Genomic DNA, 22,529 nt, shown 5'->3' on the forward strand with positions numbered 1-22,529 from the left:
CGTGCACTTGAACGAAACAGTTTCAGAGAGAAGGAGATCGCAGTGCGGAGAGTATCGACAAACGAGTGCAACTTGTCTTATTTGGGTCATTGTATTTTTTGGCAACGTCGAGGCAAACATCAGAGCTTCTCTATACGTATAAGTCGAGCACTGTTCTCTCCCTGCTGGATCTGGCAATCGCTGGGAAACGATCGTTCCGCGCTGCCTCCTGCTTTACGCTTCTTTAAACCTGATTTTGTTGCCAATCCGACTCGCAGTTCCTCTCTAATTCTCTGTAATTGCCACTATTATCTATATAGAATACTCCTGGATCGAACATAATCCATCGATATCTATTCCATCATTTTCTCTTCGGTTTTATAGTCTGCTCGTTTAACGAATCATTTAATACGCTACATTACAAGCAAACATTTTACTAGCAATTTTTTCTGCTCGATCGAGTATCAATCGTGGTTCACCAAGGCGGAAAATTCGAACATCTAAGGCGAGCATTGTTTGTAAACGAAGACAGCAGGAGAGACGCGTACGATAAGCAATTTTTTGCAGTCCTCGAGTAAACTCGGTGATTTATGCGTAAAATTGTGGAATGTTTATCAACGCCATCGGTAGGTTACGCGAATTCTCGTTCGCTGAAACTTCTCGAATCCCTTTCGACGCTTTCGAAGAGACAAAAATCCCATCGCGACAATCTTAAACAATCTTTTTCGATAGAAAGGAAAATACCATTGAAATTCAAGGACGAAGAGAGAAGAAACTCCTGTTTCGTTCAAAAAGAAATCCTTTCTCCGCCGGGGAAAGGAAAAAAAGAAAAGGACAGGAAAATACGATTTCTATAACGACGACGAAGTGAAATTTTCACAAGATTTCTATACTCGTAATTGAACGCGACACGAGAGATGGTTCTCTGGGGCTCGTTATTCGATTCATAATTTCCTACGCGTTCGAGATACGTTGATAGATGCAGCGGGATCTGGAATATAATGAAATTGGAAAATTGCGTTCTACGAAGGAGAAAAAGCGCTGGAAGCGGCATTAGCGCGCGTTTTGCGATCGATAAACATCAAGGAATTTATAACGCGAAACATCCAAGCAGCTGCAGTTCCTCTCCTCCCTGTTAGTAGGTCAACGAACTTTTTGGCAACATTAAGCAAACATTACGAATGCTACGTACTGCGTCTACTCTACTTCCACCATGCTATACGCGATGTTCTTCGATAAATCGTGAAAGAAACTATCCAACGTACGATACGAAACTAAAAATTCCTTGCCGCCCTTCCTATTATTATATTGCTGTTCCTCTTGTCGGAGGCCTCTTTTTATAAATAGTTACAAATAGCTACAAATGTATATTCGTATGGGAAATTATTGAAAATGCATAGATATATTTTCATCTCTCCTCTTACTTTCTTCCCTTTTTTCTTACACAAGTAAACAGCGTGAGATCGCGTTTATACGCTTATCTGGTGAGATATTTATAAGCGATATGCCCTAAACGATTATTTGCATTTCGTTCTGCATAAATAAATGAAATGGACGATATATTTGTGCTCGATAGCGCGAGATAATCGCAGTCGCCTGGGATAACGGCAAATGATATTTAAATTTCTTTATAGATAACCATATAACAAAAAGAACGCGTCAGCTATGATACTTGTTTGCTCGTTCTTTTTTTTTTTTTTTTTATAATTCTACCATTCTGTTGTGTTAGTTAGAATTACATCGAGTAAGATAATTATTATTACAAATGGCTTGCAATCTATGGAATTTACTATTGGTATCTTATCAAATTTTGTTAACAATTAGTAAAATTATTTTAATTAATTAGAGTTTCATTTAATAAATTTAATGCTGCAGTTTTCTTTTCTTTGACCCACGTTCTTTTGTCTTTATTCGAATTTTACATTCTACGGTATATGGATGATTTGTAAAAAAAAAAAAAAAGGACAAAAAGAGGATCGAAGAAAATGTCCAACGTCTAATAAACATTCACCCTATGAAGGATCAATGCAGGAAGCTGTTAACGATATTATCTTCGCCGGCCAGAAGAGAAGACATCGACGGAGGGTTTTCAAGAAACTGAAATGCGGAATTTGAAAATAGTTTGGCAAAAGGAGGGACGACTGGTTAGGGTAGGGATGGGATCGATGCGCGGTTAAATCGTACGAGGTCACCAATTTCTCTGGAGCGCAGGATCGCGGGAAAATTTATTTGGAAACGTCGATGGAAACAATCGCTAGAAGCCATGCGAACCGAAGCATAAATCTTATCTGTTAGAGATCTCTATACAGGGTGAAAAAATCTATAGAATTAAAGAGTGACAGAATTGGAAGGCAACGAAATTCAGATAAATCGATCGGATAGATTGCACGTACAAATAATCATTATTTAGAACTAAAGATGCATCTGATAAGAAAAATCTACTTTCGTATCACGTAACAAAGCGTTCGATTAATAAGACTCGCAGCAAGCTGGAACTGAAAGTAGAGAAGGTCTTTGGTCAGTCGCCATGTCGATCAGATCGGATTATTTAAAATTATTATCTAAATCCAAGATGACACACTGTCAGATACGTAATCTGCTTTCGTAGGTGAAAAAAACAAAGTCTCGGATCGATAACGTCATCGATAGGCTAGAAAAAGAAAACGTATATCTAAAGGGGAAATATTCTTCGATCAAATAGAAATTTGATGGAAAATGGATCAGATTGTTCGATACGAAATTGATAATTAAAATCAAAATTCTGGATTAACAACGATTGGAAGAATCAACAGAGTGGAAAGAAAAGTGGAATATGGAAAAAAGTTGGTCGAGTGGACAGAAGGTTGATTAGAGAGCAGATTATGTAAAGCTGAATTATTATTTAAAGTCAAAGATACATTATTAGATGCAGAGTCTATTTTATACATACTATCGGACCATGTAATAAAGTCTTGGATGAACAACATTCTCAACAGACTGGAAGCAAAAGATGAAAGATGAACAAGTTGTCCGATGAAATTCAAGGTTGATTAGTGGCTATAAAAACGAGAAGGCAAGGCCGTTTGACGTTCTTCGAGGGAAACGCTATCAGAGAAATTATTAGGCCATGCGGGAAACGGGTAAAGAAAGTTAGAGCAGAGAGCGTCGTGATTCGATTATCTATGAATCAGGACAACCCAAATGGGGCAGAAACGTAACAAGGACAGCCGCACAGGACGAGTCCATTAAACGTGCCTGTACAAAAGCAATATTTTATTATATACGAGTAAACGAAATAATCATATATTTCAATCATTACCGTAATAACGATGATAATCAGATCACAGACCGAAAAATCAATTATTGCAAGATAAAGTCGTTCTGAAATGATGAAACCGAACGGAAAGATGGATCGTTAAAAAAGAAAAAAAAGCAAACAAACAAACAAACTCGTCCTTGAAAACGGCAGGATCTCGGCTAATATTGACACGATCAAGCAAATTAATTCGAGTCGTTACAAGGACAAACAACGGAGTCAAACCAAATGGAAAGATCGATTATTGAACGATAAAACGAAGCGAAAAGATCGGTTAACCAAAATGTTAGATAAACTTCGTGATGGAAATCAGAGGATAATATTGTCAGGTGTATCGTGCGATGGAAAGGTTTACATACTTCGTCAATATACAAGGTACAGAGAATCTCAACCACGATATAACAAAGGAAACAAAGAAATACGAACTAAAGAAAGCGGTATAAGAAACCATGGAAAATTAGAGACACTACCTGAACGCTGCCCAAGAAAATTTCGATAAACCGATACGAGATCCTCAAACACATCGGAAATCTTGTCGACCATCTATCGGTCTGCTATCCATGGAAATAATTGGCACAGTGTTGCTTATATTTCACGCTCCTTCATCTCGTGAAAAATTCAGCACGTGTTTTAAACAACCTCCATAGAAAATCCTCTTTGTGTCAATAAACTCCTCGAAAACAGATGACCTTTGTTTGCAATAGAAAACCGTCTTCGCAATAGATAACTTTAGAATGGATAACCGTCTCGATCGCCTGTCGAGAAGCCGACGAGAGAGAGAGGTCGGTGGACGTAGAACGAGAGACGATTTGGTCGACGAGACGGAAAAACTACCTCGAGACGGCTGGAACAGCTGGCACAGCTGGCGAGGAAGACGCGACGCATAGCGTCGCGAGCCAGCACGAACGTGAACGTTCGACGAGACGTCGGGACGAGGCCTGTCGGACGGCACAGCGGCGTCTCTCTCGTTGTGTGTTCGTCGAACAGAGCGGCGAGTCGACGCGGAGGTGGGAACGATTGGCGGCTCGGCTGGTGGCGGCGGTGGCACGGCCGAAGGACGACGCGATCGTCGACGATGACGTCGTGGTAAGCGGTCGAACGCGACCGCGGAGGAACGCGACGAGGGTTTTAGCCACCGCGACTTCAGCTGCCTCGATTCCATGCTCGCGTACGAATCCCAAGTGCTTGGTCGACGTCGAGGGGACGGGGGAAACTGGGTCACGGAGTCACCAGCCAGCCTCCGCATCGCACACAGGGACACCAAGGATCCCGAGGAGCCGTGCGCGACCCTGCGATCGCGCAACTCTCCTCTCTCATCTTCTCTCATGCCCCTTCTTCGCGCGAGACGACGTAGTTGCCGCCGCGCATGATTTACGATTCCGAATGGAGATACGTACGGAGGATTATTGGTGTTCCTGGGCAAACTAGTGTACGGTGATGGGATAGGGAATTGGGCATTTTCGAACAATTGCTCTGGTGTATTTAGCGAGGGAGAGACGGTCGGGTCGGGCTACGCTGGTGCGATAGTGCGGATTCGTTAAACGTACACGTTGCACGTAACTCGATATTCGAATACTCGTAGAGATCATTTACGAACATCTTATGCGCGTTGTACGAAAGATTTTGGAAGCTGCTACACAGAAGCAACGAGATGTTTAGCGTGGCGAGTATTCTCGTTGCGAGAAGCGCGAGATTAATATCCAATTGTTGAGAAATGTAGAGAGTTAACGGGTTATAAATTACGCGAAGTATAATCTTTTTCACAATTTTACTAAATCGTAGGCCGAATAGAATGTTCGGTCAATCGGTCGACTCGTACAGTTTATAAAATGTACATGTACATCTGTTTCGTTGGGAAACTTTTTACCGTTACAATTGTCGCTCGATACTAGAAAGAAGCAGCGAAATTGACGATTGCGTGGAATTTGACAGAGCGAAAATTAAGGGAATAACTGGATCGGACAGGTGATAACTTTCTGATATCGTAATAAAGTGGTTTTCAAATAGCGTAATATGTTTCTTGAAACGCATCCTCCAGGGGAACTTTCTATTTTCTTCACGCAACGTTAGGCGACTGGAATAGCCGATTACTTTCATCACGTGATCATTCGCGCGTTACCATCGGTATTCATTTGCCACGAAAAACACCGGTAGTTTGTGCGAACGACGTTATCTTTCTTCCCTGTAGCTACGTACGTGCCACGACTCTATCCGAAAGCAGCTTGATCAAGCATAAATCGGCGTACATCTTACCTAGTTTGCGACCATCGCACTCATCCCAGTAATTCAAGCTTAATGCAACTCAATTATTCATCGGTACCGAAGAAAGTACGTTTCCTCCTTCGTACCTCATTCGCTACTCTAATTTTTATCGAAATCTTATATTTAATGAAATTTCCTTCGGTGCTTTAACGATCGATCTAATTTCCAGCGTAACTCTTGCGTAACATAATTTTTGTTATATTTATAATTTGAAAATCGATATAACATATATATTATACATAATAGATATATCCGTATCTATGTACAAGCACAAAATGCGCAAGTGACCGATTCACTCATCAACGCCCAGCCCAACTACTACGAAAGTTAGCTGTATCTGGAAACGTGAAATTTGGACGGTACACTTCTTTTATGACACAGACACGATGCAAGAAAGGATTTTGAGAGACACGAACCCTAAAGGGATAAAAATGGGGTAGCATTTATTATTCAAGGATATCCATACGTCAGGAGTTGCTGAATTTGGACGCGTGAAATTCGGCGTATGAATCGCCGTTGAAAATTAAGAAACATGTGTTTCAGCCTTTTTCGAAATTCAACCCTTACGAAGACGAAGAAGAGCATTCGAACTGCTCGTTAAATATAAATAAACACACATATAAATCAGCGTTTTTCGAGATTCAACCGTTAAATAGCGTTTGAACAGAGTGAAGGTTTGAGAGAAATTCGAATATTTAGAAAGCGAAAAGAAAAACGGAATGAGAAGTAATCAAAGAAATAAATAAATATGTATATTACGCGCTAGCGGTTAACATGCATGGCGTCAGTGTCGGGCCATAGTATCAATGTCAAAAGATCACCAGAACTGAATATTAATCGTATACTTACGTGATGAAATTAAGAAATTAAGGAAGAATAAAAATTGATCGGTCTGGGCGTCAAAAAATCAATCATATTCTCGCATCATTGAGACGTCAGTGGAATCGACTGCGAAAGAACTTCCTGGAGCGAAAAAGGAGGGACGATCTATACGTCGTATATCGTTAATGCTAAAAGGCAACCGCCTTCGGCTTTTTTGATACGTTCGTACAATAAAGCCCAATGGAAATAATAGTTTCGAGGAAAAAGTGGGTCGTTCGAAGTAACACATCCGATCGAGCAATAATAATGACAACCTTGAGGATGAAACTAGGGCGAAGCCAACGGGGATTCGGGATAGGAAAATTGTAACTTCGATACGATATCTGCCTAAAAAGAAGAAACGACCGGAGAGGATCGAATCGAATTCTTTTTCCCACTCTACTGCCCTTTTTACATATCTTTACGCTTCGTTATCCTCTCCATCTACGTTCAACAGTGAGCATAATAAAAAAAAAAAAATGAAAAGTAAACATAATAAATATACCGACCTAAAAGACCTAAAAAGAACGGGGTGTTCGATGTAGAGGAAAAAAAGGTCGAACGTTTTCTCTTGCAACGATGCAACGAATAATTTAGCCGCAGCGAAGATATAAAGACAGCTAAGGACACTGTGTAAAGAATCGTACGGGTCACTGAATCGTTTTAACCTACCAATGCCCGCTACGTCTAATCTCATTGCGTGTAGCGAGGCTCTTCTATTATTTATAAGGAAATCGGCGCACAGTTTGGACCTTCGTCTCTAATACAATACCGTAAAATCGAAAACGTTTTATCGCCGGTAGGTACGGTCGTACAGTTTGACCGAAAGCGTCGTTTAAATTATTTCAACTATTTAATTAACTTAAATTATTTGATTAGATCGTTCCCTTAATCTTTCCTCGTGGTATGATAAATGGGATAAATAAGCTACTCCTTCATCATAGATAGATTTTATGCGAAAGAAGTTACTACATCTTTTTTTTCTTTCATATCTGCTTATGCGCAATCTACTAATCGACGATAATGAGCATTGATTACGACAGTTTAAGTTGGCCTGAATGCGAAATACACCCACAATCTGTACCACGATGGCATTGACTCGTATACTTAAGTGGTAATACTTAAATTGTGATTTTTTTTCTCTTTTTCTTTTTTTATTTTTATTATTCAGATAATCTATGCAACATCTCGGATCAAAATAACGAAAAGATATACCGTAGGAGAAACGAAAATGCAGGGAGAAGAGCGGCACGTGTAATTTCGTCGCGACAGCAGGGTGGTGTTCCGGAATTCCGCAAGAAACCCTATCCAAGCAGGCCGTAGAATGAGTCAGAGCCTAAGTGCTGGGATTCAATCTGCGAAAGCTGCGTAGAAACGCGGCTCGAACCGCGCCCATCTTCGTTAGAACGACGTCTCGGAAAAACTATATGACGATGCTTCTCGCTTTCCCCTCCCTCATTTTTTTCCCCCTTTTTCTTCGTCGCCAGCATACTTTCGAATCAATAATCGCGACCGAGGAATAGCCTTTCTTTGACTGTAGGAACTCAAAGGCCATCCCTATTGTCTGCATTCCGACTCCGGTAAAGAGAGTCGCGCAACGTCTTTCAACCTCTTCCGTTTTATAGCGCGTTAAGCGATCCCTACGAATAAATGCATAAGGAAATACGTAACATTTAAATCCGAGTACAAATGGCTTTTGTAACGAGAGCTACGTTTACGATCGACTTATAGAATGGAGTAAACGTGTCGCTATTTTTATACCAGACGTTTTAATATTACGAGCAGATACGATAGGTTCACTGGCGCGTATCTGAACGCTCCTAAATACATGACACGAAAATATATGATACGAATTCGCAAATTTATATTTTTACAAACAACCAAGGAAACTGAAGCGGACATCTGTTTCATACTCATGCCGCGCATTATAAAAGAGTACTCCGCTTTGAATATCTTATATACTTTTTGCGTGTTACGCGCGTTTATCGTTGTATCTCAGAATTTTTTAAACAGACGCGTAAAAGTCTGCAGTTTAACGGGGTCACGTTATTGGAGTTTCGAACGTACATAAAAGTTGCAAGATATCTGGTTGCGAGTAAGCGAGCCTATCTCGGGCTAAACTAATCAACTGCGCTATTTATTATTTTCTTAATCTCGTTACATAAACGCACGTACGATCGATAGCGATACGCGTTATCCACATTCTCAGACGCAACGATCAAGAATCCCACAGAAGCGATGCAAGTTTCCGCTCGTCCAACAAACTAGCCCGAGCTTTATTAGCCTTTGCGCGAAGTTTCTGTTTGCCTGTACCGAATACCCCTCGCTCTTGGCAATCTTCGTCTCGCTTCAGCTCAGTTTCCATGGAACCTTGAAGTTTTTTCCGGTTTTAATCTCGATGGGAAGGGAATCTTGATTTATGCTTTATGATCTACAAAAATCTAAGAATATGCACGCATATACACGGGCTGACGAAAGTATTTCAACACTCGTAAGTAGTGGAGAACGTGTTATCTGTGTCACAGGTATTCAACATTTTTCTCTCCGACGTTGTACACAGTCTTGGAATTTCGCCATGAAATTTTTAATCGAACGTTACTTCTCTTAAACTGACTTTTTTGATAATTTAGCAAAAAGACTCGAAATACGTTACGTACTCACCCTACTTTGATATTTCTTGTAATACAGAATGAGCCAATAAAACCAAGCGTTTGAATATCGCCATTGTTTTCGGAGATACGAAAAAGATCTGTTAACGAAAGTTGTTTAATACAGAGGAGGCTACAATATGGCAGAAATAATTTTTTTCTAATAATTTTGCATAGTATATTTGCATTATATTTGTATATATTTTATGCGTTAGTCGATGCTTGACATTCTCTATGAAATATCAAGTATCAATCTATGTATCTCGAAAAATCATTAATTTAGGAGATATTTTAACTTTAATTCGTCGAATTTAACGTACAAAGGACAAGGAAAGACACAAAACGGTATTATTCTGCTTATGTTATCTTCGTCCTTCACACGTTAAATTAGACAAACTAAAGTTAAAATATCACCTACTAAACTAATAATATTTCCACATACGCGGGCTAATATTTTTTCTACAGAGAGAACGTCTAACGTGCGTCAACTAATGCACGAAAGATATATACAATCCCGTTAAAAAAAAAAAAGTGGAGATAACCTTGGAACGTCGAAAATTCCTCCAGCTGCAAAAATATTATCACTGCCTACTGTTACAGTCTTGCCTGTGCCTTGAACTTTCGTTCAAGAACAACGGAGATATTCAATTGCTAATTTTCACTTTTTTTTAATACAATATTTATCGGACCACGCGGTATACGCGTAATATACGTGAAAACGGGGATCTACGTTACGAGTAAACGTGTTTTAAAATTACGAATACACGCGACGGTGCAGCAAAGATTGTTCGAACGGTCGAGAAAAGAAACAAATGTTTCGAAGTAAAATCAATTATATTTGGAATATGACGAATAAAACGATATTCCCAATGACTCGATCTTTTCCTCATCGAGGAATATTCTTTTCTCGGCGTATCGAGACACGTTCCTGTTCGCCGGATCAGTCCGGTGTTGGCAAGAAACGTTCTATTTCTGGTGCGAACGTAAAATTTCGCACACCATTATTTACGTCTACTGCTCTCTTCCGATCACTGCGGCGGATGATTGGAATACCCTGTCAAGCGTGAAAACCCATGCCGCCAATATTTTACTAGCCGATACTAACAACTAACAAGCAACAGAATAAACGCGCACCTACCTATGTACATACACGTGCCACTCTAACAATAGCGGTATTCCCTTGTAAAATCCTATTGCCATGGATCCGTTTCGATGAAAAGGATCGTCAGTCGTTCCATTAATCAATCCAGCTACTACCGGATTAGTTCGAGAAATCGTCGATTCTTGTTGCTCTTCGTCCTCTTAAATTAACGCTCTTAATGATCTCGCTCTATTCACACGATAACAGACTAAGAGAGTTTGTAGTAAAATTTACTATCAGTGTAGCTCCTCGGAATTTTAATCGATCTGACGATTTCTCAAACGAGCTGTCGGTTAAAAGATCGCGTAATTTAACACTCCGGGGACCGTATACTCTGACAAGCATATAGCCCGAATTTCCGCGTGTTTCTCCAGAGATTAAAAACCGGTCGCTCGGAAAGTTCGTTCCGATTTACATTTCGATCCGATATATGTTTATCGAATTTTTTGGCGAAAACTTCCGATATAATTTTCTATGTCGACCGAAGAGTTAAAAATCGGAACGAACTTTCCGCAGCATTTAACAATCAAAAATTCGATTAAAAATCAACGATCGTATTTTAAGATACATCTAATTACGTTTTCTGGCATGATACACTTGAAAACAAATTCCCCGATGGAGAGGCACTAAGCAAAAATAATTATTTTATTAAATTCCTTGGAAATCGGAACGAACTTTCAGAGCAAACATTATTATGTCTACATTGATAACGATTTCGTGTTGTTCGAGCATGAAATGTAAAAATGCTTTCATAACATCTCGTTTATAGCATCCACTGCTTGCCTTTTTATCGTTTTATTTAACAGTGGTTAGAATTTTTATACGACACCGCATACGTATAACCGCCGTAATAAACCGATCTAACCAAAAACCACGTAATAAAATTGTATACACCTCAGAAGTTACTCGTTCGTTATTTGCCTCTAGCTGTGGCAAATAGCATTCACGAATATTTCCTGCTTATTCGAAATCGCGATCTCGCACGAATACGCGAAATTCCGATACATCGATCGTCCCTTCAACAGTCTCGATCAATTACCGCGTTTCGTATGAGATCAGCGGATATCGTAATACTTTTGCGACATGCGCGAAATTGCGAGCGGCAAAAGGCCAAAATATCCGTACGCCGTAGAACGTAATACGCGAGATCCTTATCCTGACTCGTTTCGAATACGTGGTAGGATCGTGCGGTATCTAAAAAAATGTATTTGCCGACTAAACTCTAGCATTTCAGCTTCCTTCGTCCCGTTTTCTTCGTATTGTCTCGAAAAGAAAGAGAAAACGATGACAGACAGGCGAGGGAAAAGGAAATATTACAGACAACTTTATCCTGCGTATGGCGTGCACGAAGAAACGTAACACGATTTACTGAAACGAGAAACTAGTTCAGCGAAATACCGTATTCCTTATTCGACGACGTCCACGCAACGAGCGGTACGCGGCTATTCCTTGTTGAATATCTCGCGGAGCAATGCGTGCGTCGATCGACACGCATAATAATGGGCTGCGAGTTAATTAATACAAACTGGCACTTTCGATGCGAACACGCGTGAACTCAACTTCGTTAAAACGAAGTCACGGCCTGTGCCACCCGTTGAAATAACAAGTATGCAGAGAAGCTCGCACTGCAGCCAGCAAGAAACCGGCCGACATACGCATTCGCCGGCCGTAGAGAACCGCTCGCTCGTTGACGAAGGAAAAAAGAGCATCTGCGAAAGAAAACAGTGAGTGTACTGAGCAGATGAACGCGTTCCATCGCTTAGTCACGGGAACGTGGTAACTTGCTGCTAAATTAATTATTCGTTTGCGCCATAGAAAATATGCTGTACAATATAACACGAGAATATGTGCATGCTTTCTCATCTATTATAAATAATCTATTGATAATTGGTTAAATTTCTGTACGAGCTACCTTAGGATTAATTGTTACGTTATAATAATTATAATAGAATTTTTGTTGTAAACTATACAACAGGGCGTGGCCTATTAACGGTTTCTTCTTATCAAAAAATTGCAAAAGGTTGCAAAAGCTGCGTCGCATATATGGGGATATTAGATGGTACAAATAATTCTTTGTATGTTTAGTGGCGGGAAAGATATGGAGATTAATTTAATTTTTTTTTTAATGGAACTCTGTCCTTTTTTTTTTCTTTTTTTTTTTTTAGGTACGCGTTTGTTGAGACGAATACAACTCGCCGCGTGATACGGTTCCGTGTAGTAAAATCTGATAAATTAGATGAGAAAATTCAAATCGATAGCCGAACCCTAGGCGACTGCAACGTCTAACGCCACTGAATATCGTTACGATATGTTATCGTACAAAGGTATCGCGACGTTACGTTTGCAGGGGCAAAAAATCACATGCGCGCAATACATAAAATTTGCGTTATCGCGTAGATAAATAATATACAGAATCGGAATAAATTAGCAAGCAGACTCGTGACAAACACGATCTTTGCCTACGTTTGTCTTTCTCCGGGAAAGCAAAAGAATATTCCAACATCTTTCATTTCTACCCAATTTTTTTCTTTTTTTCCTCTTTTTTCTTCAACATAATTTTCATCGTTCATTACGTAACTTCTCGCGAGTGTGACTCGATGACAGATCTTTTTATAGAACTGAAAGCGGACAGGTATATATTTGCACGTATTCTCACTTCGATCTAATTTCATACGGTTCGATCTAGTCTAATCTTATTTTCTATTTATTGGTGTACGTATAAATTGTAAATAGTAGCGCTATCAAGAAATTTATCAACTGACAGGTCGAACGATACGAGTTAATATATCACGAACGAATTAAATTCAGATTAATTTTTCTACGCCATCGTCGTTTCGTCACGCTTGACAATTTCCCTCGTAAATACACATATTGAAGCGTTTTGATTAATGCCCGATCGCTTTCACCGTGACTCATAATCTTTCTCCGTGATTCGCCTTATCTTTCATTCACAACGATTTAATGATGCGTGCACGCGTCTCGAGTGGATCTTCTACACTCTATGGCAGTTAAGAGAACGAACGAGCCTTCGATAAGTCTAATTACAGAAAATAGATACGACATGACGAATTTAGTCGATTTTCACGTCTTCCCGATTTCGCCAACTTTTACTGCTACGTCATAAACAAGAGCTTCACGGGATTTAATAATTATTATTTGGAACTTATCGTACATAATTGTTGCGGAATTTGGCTGTTCTAATCGTCATTAAATATCGTTATTAATATATCGTTAAATATTAATTGTAGGAAAACGCGATACCTCTAGATTTTTCTTCAATTCTTCCAGAAACTTTGCCATCGCTTTAAACACGCTTGTCCTACGTCGTAATTAAACTGCGGGCTTTTACAACGCATTTATAGAAAAGACGGATGGCCAGAGAGTGGCAAATTTTGTCCGTTTCCCAAGTTCACTCTGGGAGTGCTAAGGTACGAGTAAAGTACAATGATTCGCAGCAAGCGTAATTACAAAATTATGAACACGTAGATGAAGTCAACGATGCCCCCAAATACGCTCGATACATTTCGTCCTGTTTCGGAAGTAAATTATAGTGTAATTAGAAACATGTTTCACGAAATATTTGCATCGTAATATTATCATCTTAAATTGTCGCGATTTACTCTTATTAATTAACGATTACAGCAATAAGTTTTTACATATCGACTTGTCTTTACAAAACGTAATGTTACTGTGAAATCCAAACGTACTTCATCTACAACCATCGACTTCTTCATTTTTTACCATAAATTTAGACGATTGTACTTTAGCACCCATGAAAACGATTTTAATTAATTTTAAATGGCCAAAGGAGCACACATTTGACGTCTTTCGACCATGCTGCTTAGAAGCTGCGAAAATTCCTGATACACAAAAATATCTCAAAATATCCAAACTATAGAGCACTTTACACAGTCGTAAGATTTAACAAGCGAAACGATCAGCCACATCGATTCGTACAGATCACCTGTTTGCCTAATTACAGTAATACTACTTGATCTAATTCTACGATCTAACGAGAAATCGAAGCCGGCACATCGGTTAGAACCTCCAAATTAATTCGAAATTAACCGATCCCGGAAGATAGTCGGGGAATCACGGTGTCTTCGGGTGTAAATAACCGCTGACAAGTCTCCGAAGGGATCTGCCCGATGGATTTTCTATCTTTTTTCTTTGCCTCGCGAAGCAGCTTAATTTGCACCGAGTAGTCGAAGGGTTAACGCTCACGGGCAAGGAAAATAGAAGGCTTCCGTCGAACGAACGGCTGTTCCAGCAGAGGATGTTGTTACGCACTCGCCGGTTACACGTACACGACGGCGAAGCTTATCGATTTGCTCTCACGCTAGCGAGATGGACGAACGAGACCGGAGCGAAATAGAAGCAACTTCCGCATTCTCTTCGCGAACTGACTTTACGAGCCACGAAAAGCGTGCGCAAAGAGCAACAACACCACCTCGTCGACGAGAAGGAAATTCTCGGTAAAGTAACTACAGCGACGAGAGAAACAAGCAGCCGGAGGAGGAACCTTCGAATCTTTTGTCCCCCGTTGAATAACTACATTTTATTTGCTTCGCTGCTACATTCTTCAGGGCCACGAAGCTTTACGAAAAATGGCTTCTGTTTCCTGAATTTCACCGCGTCTATGGAGAAGCACGACAGCGTCGTGAAAGCGAAAAGGCAAGAGAAGAATAATATCTTATCCTTCTTTGTGAACGGCAAGGATAATATCTCGTCTTCTGTCGTGCATGAGAAGGATAATATCTTTATCTTAATATATTCTTTATCGTATAATGGACGCGGTCAACGCTGAAATGCTACAGCGAGACGTGGATATAGGAAATCTTTGGAGGAAAGAAAGGAAATCTGTCGCTTTAGCAATTACGTTCTATATGGCGCTATTACAAGAAGAAGAAGAAGAAATTAAAGTTTTGATTGATAGGAGCGAAAGTTTTGTCACTGGTGCGCGTATAAGAATGTTTATTTTCGGTTGTACGCAGATACCAAACAGGTTGAGGCAGATGGTAAATAAAATTAGAGGAAAAATGTTGGAATTTTTCTCTTATTTAAAGGTGACAAGCGTACGATGACAAATATTGTTACAACGTTTATTTCATTCGACGATGATATTGAAGGGAGATTTGCAAGTATATCGTGGCTGGAAGAAATCGTATTCCCCGTAAAAAGAGAAAGTAAACGGTATCGGAGAAAGCTGAATGAAGAAATAATTTAAAGATGGAGAAAAAAAAGAAGGGGGAGGGGGGAAGAAGATTAACGTTAAAGTTGCAGGGGGAAACTGGACGCGACAACGTGTGGTTTCCGACCTATACCAAGCGAGGGCCGCGTGAGTAATTAACAGAAAGCCAGTCTGATATCATCGAGATGTAAAACGAGAATGAAAGGAAGATCAAGGTAAATCAAGGTTGCAACAACGTTGCGACGCGACGAGTGCGAGATGTTCCACGCCTTTTCGCGTGAGCGGTAACATACTTTCTTACGTTCTCGCGTTCGACCTACGATTTTTTCTTCATTTCTTTATTTCAATTTCACTTTGAGAACAAATAAGAACGGATGGATATTTCAACGTGACATAGTTTTTATGCGTCCAGAGGAATAGACGAGATTTCGTAAAAAATTAAACGCCCAATTAACGAAAAGAAAATCTCTGGTATGTTGAATGTTTGAATATAAAAAGATGATCGAGAAATTGAAATTCCAGCGTATTTATACAATCTACTTATTAACTACGTATTTTTCATTTTCACACTGGTTACACCGATTTATCGTGATTCAGCGAAACCAAGCAATTATTACCTAAGCCTGACTCAGTCGTCCAGGAAATCATTTCGTTACACCTTTACAAAGTTTCGCTAGCTAGTACGCTCCTATTCTTCCACCTTTACGACGCAATATCCTTTCAGCAAGAAAATTATACGGCGGCCAATTTTCATCCAAGCATGCACACAATTACACAGATCGCTCATTCTGCCCGTAGAGCATTGACCATTGTTTACTAACGTCTAAGGTAATACGGGTGGCAATATCGAACTGAAAGTTAAACAGTCGGAAAGTAATTAACGTTAGATCACAGGTGGGTGTCCTGACGCGTTTTGCCAACGTAAAAACGAAATCTTTCATTGCGACAAGATCGAACCAACGAAAAGGATTTCATTTCAATTTCCCGTTTGGCCGAGCCAACCCGATCAAGTTCTATTTTCAAGGCCACGGCACTGAACAATAAAACACACTAACAATAAAAATGATAAGCGACCTAGTTACCTCTGTCGGTGTATAGAAAATAAAAAGAAAAAAAGATTTCGCGATTCGTCGATTCGTCTTGCTATCTGTGAACTTTGTCGAATAACCTTTTCTCTCTCGTCTAATGAAATTAATCCGATGAAATGGCAAGTAAAACTATCGGAATCAGAGCTGATAGAAATAAATTTTGATATGGCGATCTACTCACTTTTGCGGTTTGAGGCTCGATATCGGTAAGCCTTTGAGCACGAGGCCTCTCTTGGGCCGGTCCTGGCATCCTTTGCAGCCTCTCCGTGGACGAGGACGAGGAGGATGAGGATCCAGGCCTTTGGCCTGGTTTGCCACGCGCCAGGATAACGGCAGGATTTTACTTTCCTCTCGATTGAACCATTATTCCTCTTTCACGTTCTTCTGCGCAAACAATTTCCACAGTGCTCAGACGTCTTTATAGCTACGCCGTTATTATTACGGACGAAATATTAACTCGTGTATATTATCGCGGTAAACAGCCGCAGATGCTCGTAAATTTCACTTGGATCAACCTACAACACCGAGCGCTTCACGCGTCTTCTACCAAATGTTGACGCGCTGCACGTTACCATCGATGACTCACGATTCGAGTCAAAGACAAGATTTTTATTTCACGGCGAAGGATAAAACGTGTATTTTACGGTGCAAGGTAAAATTTTGACTTTCATGATGTCAGAGTTTTCTAGTCCTTTTTGAAAACGCTGCTTGGCAAAGAGAAAGGATCTTTTGGAAAAATGTATCGGCGAGGGTAGAGCAAAGTACGAAGGATTTTAATCATAACACGGGAAAAGTCTCTTTCGTCGATCTTTCGCCTAAACTGTAGCGCTTAAAGTACTTAGATATAGCACTCAGAGTACTTCAAAACGAGCTTTGATTTATCGCTTTACTTCTGCATATTCTGTTCGATGTTTTTCATTCTTTTCTTCTCCACCCTCGCCAATTGCAATTTTAATTATATCGATCGATACAAAGAAGTACGAAGAAGCGTTATGGTTCCATTGGCTTGTTCGTAATTTTCTATTTGAATAAGAAATAGAAAACGAGAGAATCAATTACAAAGATTGTAATCGATTTCGATGTTCTTTCTCTACGTGTTAAAAATTGCCACCTTTTCATTCGAAAATGAAATATCCTCCTCTAACGTAAAATTATAAACGATGGCCATCAGCGTGATCGTTTTTTCACCTGTCGAATGTGATACAAAGTTTGTTGATGAAAGTTTCATGAATTTTACGAGCTTTTTGCTGATACGAAACCGCTGGACGGTAGCTTCATTAATATTTTAGTGAACGAAAGCCGTGTTGGTTATTAAGTTCTAATAATTCAGTGTCCCCCGATGAGGCAAGTAACGAATTAAACAGTCCACCCTGTGTAAGTGCCATTCGAAACACGGTGCATCGTGCCGACTAACAAGACGATTTGAATATACGAGCATCTAACTACCTCTGCCAATGTAGCTTTATAACTCAGTGACTTAAGAGCTTAATGAAACTGGTCATGATTCTACGATGACACTAATTAAAATTCATATCCGATAAAATCTATGTAGAATATAAGCCAAACAATGCACTACATACTGCTTATGATCGTGAGAAAAATTTCATTAAATCAACGATCTGTACGTAAGAAAAATTAATGAAGAAATTAATATATTCCTGTGCTTCGTCGATTCTAAATAATTCATATTTTTCGCAATACCGGTTCCAACATCGTTGCGAAGAAAGCTTACACTCACTTCGACGTACGTACGTCGTTATCTCATGATTCGCGTTTTACCTTCGGTATTTGATATTCGATATGAAATCAAAGAAAAATTATTATTGTAACGTGAACATCATAGACGATAGCGTTTCTGGTCGTATTACATTTTCGTAAACGATTTGGTATCAAAGAAAGATTCATGAGAAATTTTAATACCAATAATTTTAGTATCTCTTATTTTACGTAATACAATTATTTTTTCTATGCTACGCGTACATATAATATAAATTCCCGTAATTTAATTCAAAATTCCGGTGACCTAATATGCATAAAAGAAAATTATAAAATTCTCATACCATTGCAATAATGATTCTCGCGTACAGATGTACGTAGGAGTCGCGCTACATTTTCGAAGACCAAAGAAAGGAAATTGAATACGAAGAGCTGGAAAGGTAGGACCGAAGGAACGAACAAAGAAAAGTGAAAATAACGATTGTAATTAATTTTTACGGGTCGGCCCTGTGGCGATTTTATCTGCGAATCGAGAACACGAGGCGGATGAAAGTTTCGCGAACGCTCGACCGCGAGTAAAGCGCGATATTTACTGCATCGAAGGCGGTCAGGTGAATTTGCTGTTTTAAATCTGACGGCCTTGCCACGGCCTACGAGTACTTACATATATACACGCAGATATAACGATCGTCTTGAACTTTAATCAAGTGAAAGTGCTATTCTGATCGACACCCAGGGTAATCGATTGTACCTTGAGGCTAAAATCCCTTTTCTTTTTTTTATTATTATTCTCCACTGAGATTTTGATATATATATATATATATATATGCATGCATCCTTGCAATAAGGATTTGGTATCTGCAAAATATTTTATAGGATTTTTTTTAAGATTTTATCCTGATCTCAAGGAGTTCCAGAATTATAGTCGAGAAAATTAAGTCCGACAGTAAAACGGTCGAATCAAATGATCTTTAAGAGCTAATGTTTAATAATATTAATTACAGAGATTTTTCTTCCCCAGATTGAGGATTATACTACTTGTATCATTTTCTCGTACGTGTGAGCTTCACACGTGTTCATTTTGATAATTGATCGTCGTTTCTCTAAGCAAAAATTATACTAATGATTGATTATGATTACGGTGTTGCTTGGTATGAAATGTCAATATCAACAACTATTGCCACAGATTAGTATAGTACGTTGAATTACTAGTTACGCAAACGTAACAGATTGTTATGGTTAAAAAGATGAAAAGAAAGTAACGGTCCGCTAATGTACTAGATATTGACAAAAAGAAAATATTTAAAGAATCGGAAGGATCCCTGTTCGTTGAGGTGATAAAAAATAACAGGAATACGACACGATGTTTCACGGGAACCTGTAATTAAGCTATCTACAGGAAGTGTTATGCGATTAACATTTTAATCTGTAGAGTTACTAACTTTCCAAACTAATTAAGAGAACGACTCGAAAGTAAAACGGGCCACGTTGAAAAATACAATCTATCTATTACATTTGAAGATCACAGGAGAAAAATATTACAAGTCATATTTCTTGGTTTTTCTAAGAAATCGAGCTTAAAATTCAACGATATACCATCAAAAACTGTTTGGAATTAAATGTATATTTTTGCTAATCTTCTGAGTGTTTAAAAAATATTAATTGTTATACAATTAGTTATAAGTTATGACTATGACATATTACAATTTGCTATACTATTACTATAACGTTAATACTTTTAGAAAATTTCATAGACTTTTAGTTTCTCGCGTCTATTCAATGCCCAATTAACATAACCTCTAAACAAATAAGAACTTAGAAAGAAAAAGAAGAATAGAACAAACATATGTAATACGTAACGATTGGAAATCAAAGTCATCTTATTATATAGTTTATCGATATTTCTCATTCGACTAATTAACAGAAGCTCTTTCACAGACTAGTGTTTTTCTTGCTAAAGAGTACATCCGGTTACACGTCCACGAGTAAAACTGATGGTTGCTTCCTTTTCTTCTTTTTTTCTCGTTTTTTACGCTGCCTAAGAATGTGCAGCAGTAATACAGTGGAGAAACGACGAAAATAAAAGTGTAACAAAGGCACAAGTAAAAAGTCCATGCCATATCCGGTACTATACGACGACGTCTTAAATATTTGCGGGCAAAGAAGTTGTTAGATCGAGGCAATTAAAATGGCGGCTGAGGAAGAAAATTTATCATAAAAACGATCCTAATTATGATATACCTTGTTATAAAACTTTAAAAGATTTAAAATGAAATTTATGTATAGTATAAAATGTGGAAGAGCTTCATGTGTTCCTTTAATAGCAAATTCGATCGATAAATTTGAATCCCTAGAAGTTAATTCGATCCACATGTGTTTGGGCTTCGGTGTCGTACGAGTCAAAACTGGCAAGTGTCCATTCACTATCTTTATTAAAAAAGAAAAGGAATAGTTCGTGTTATTCACCTTAAAAGAAGTAAATATCAATGAATTTTTCAGAATCTTTTACATAACTTAAATTTTTAGAAAGTCTACGTCAAACCTAAGAAATCGTAGTGTATCGTTTGATATAACTATTACTATTACTATTGCAAGGTTAACCTATGTTTGTGTAATGATAATTTGCCTAATAATCCAACAATTGAAAAAGAAATTACATATATCAATTCATACTAAAAATATTACGCATCAAATAAATCGAAAAACTAGCATAGAGGTTAATTCATCTCTGAAATGACTTCATAACCTTAACGCCGCGCCGGTTCGCGACGTTTACCGAAACAATATCGTCAACGACGCGACTAATTCACGAACGCGCGCGCATGGGCTACACCATAGAAACGAATAATTTCACAAAGCCGTTGACATGTCTCTTAATATAGCTTAACGAGTTTGATAGAGACGAGCCAAGATGAAGTTTTTCAAGAGGGAGAAGATTACATCGTTTCGATAACTTTACTATGCCAAGGTTACTACATATCTCGAAACGTGTGTTACAGCACAGAATGCAAATGTTCGTGGTATTCGAACCTTTTTCTTTCACGAATTCTTCCGCCTTCTGCGTATTATTATTCTCGCTGTGATGTTCCAGCACGCGCAACCACATCCATTGCTTAATTACAAGCCGCGCGGATTGTTTTTCTTCTATTCCGGTTGTGTAACGTACGTACAATGAGAACTTAATTAAGCATCGTGCACACGAGAAGCCCTTATCGCGTTACACGCACTTCAATTCCTACATGTCAATTCACGAAAGTATTCGAATACATGTAGAAACTTTTCACGAATATTTTAATAATGTGTGTTATAGAAAACATTTTACGTGTAATGAGACTGGACTATATAACTCTTTAGTATCCAATTAAGTCTCCAATTAAGTCTTTAGTATCCAACGTCTCATTATTTGTTGATACTTCGAAACCTAAGAACAAGTTTCGTATAATTTTTCAATATTTTATATGGACTCTGACACGATGTCGTAAGTCGTAAACTATAGGGTTAGGAAAGTTTGAATTTATCATCGCACTTTAACATATTCTTCTACTAAATGTGTATGATAAACACTGATTGTAAGATAGATATCTTATTAAAATCTTCGAATTCAATGATACTATCCAAACATAAATGCAGTACGTAGTAAATATAAACGAGGAACCATGATTAAATGAATCTATAAGAATAAATCTTCCTTTTCATTTCAATACAACTTCTATCACATTATAATACAAATCATTTATTCTGTCTCTTAGCAAAAATACTCAGAGCGAACTGTAGTATCCACGCAAATTTTGAGGTTATCTATTGCGTTGAAAGGTTCGTGAAGATTTTCGAAGAAAAAGAATAGATCCCATGCGGTATCGCGTAATACACAGGGTTAAGTGCAATGAACTTTGCATACGAAATTGCATCGTAGTAATGGGCCACATAAATAAGCCTGTACGGACGTATTTACATGGTAGAATAGTTGATTCGCATATCACGATAAATATCGAGTATAGAGTAAACGAGAAACGGAGAAACAGCTGGAATATCGACTCTCACCTGAAACGACTCGCGCAAGGGGAAGTAACGGCGGTTATGTCAGGGAAACGACAATACCGATAATTCTCTGCTGGCACATCGTAGAGACTAGGAAAGCCCTTTTACATCCTCCGCCATTTACTGCACCGTTACACGCACACGCACGTTCACGACCAGACGACGAGTAATAGAAACACACAAGGAAAGAGCAACACGCGTTATTCTATTAACAACGAATCAACAATGAGAATTTACTTGCAGCAAGTCTTCATTAGTAAGCGTACTACCTATACACTGTTGAAAAAGATAATGTTAAAAGATTCATTTT

The 22,529-nt window shown here is 38.7% G+C and overlaps 1 protein-coding gene across 6 annotated transcripts in view; it reads right to left on the reverse strand.

Annotated features, from left to right (window-relative positions):
* LOC126871072 (GTPase-activating protein CdGAPr) overlaps nucleotides 1–22,529 on the reverse strand; it is a 37,713-nt gene that overhangs the window by 14,204 nt on the left and 980 nt on the right. For 4 of the 6 annotated variants that reach the window (XM_050629460.1, XM_050629455.1, XM_050629461.1 and 1 more), the window contains exon 2: nucleotides 16,647–16,849. In XM_050629460.1, the coding sequence (XP_050485417.1) occupies nucleotides 16,647–16,715 (69 nt within the window). In that variant the 5' untranslated portion in view covers nucleotides 16,716–16,849. Of the gene's footprint in view, nucleotides 1–3,744; nucleotides 4,454–16,646; nucleotides 16,850–22,222; nucleotides 22,416–22,529 lie in introns of those variants that run through there. The other 2 variants (XM_050629457.1, XM_050629458.1) reach the window with 2 other exon arrangements.

The sequence above is a fragment of the Bombus huntii genome, chromosome 11, assembly GCF_024542735.1.
Source record: "Bombus huntii isolate Logan2020A chromosome 11, iyBomHunt1.1, whole genome shotgun sequence".
Lineage (NCBI taxonomy): Eukaryota > Metazoa > Arthropoda > Insecta > Hymenoptera > Apidae > Bombus > Bombus huntii.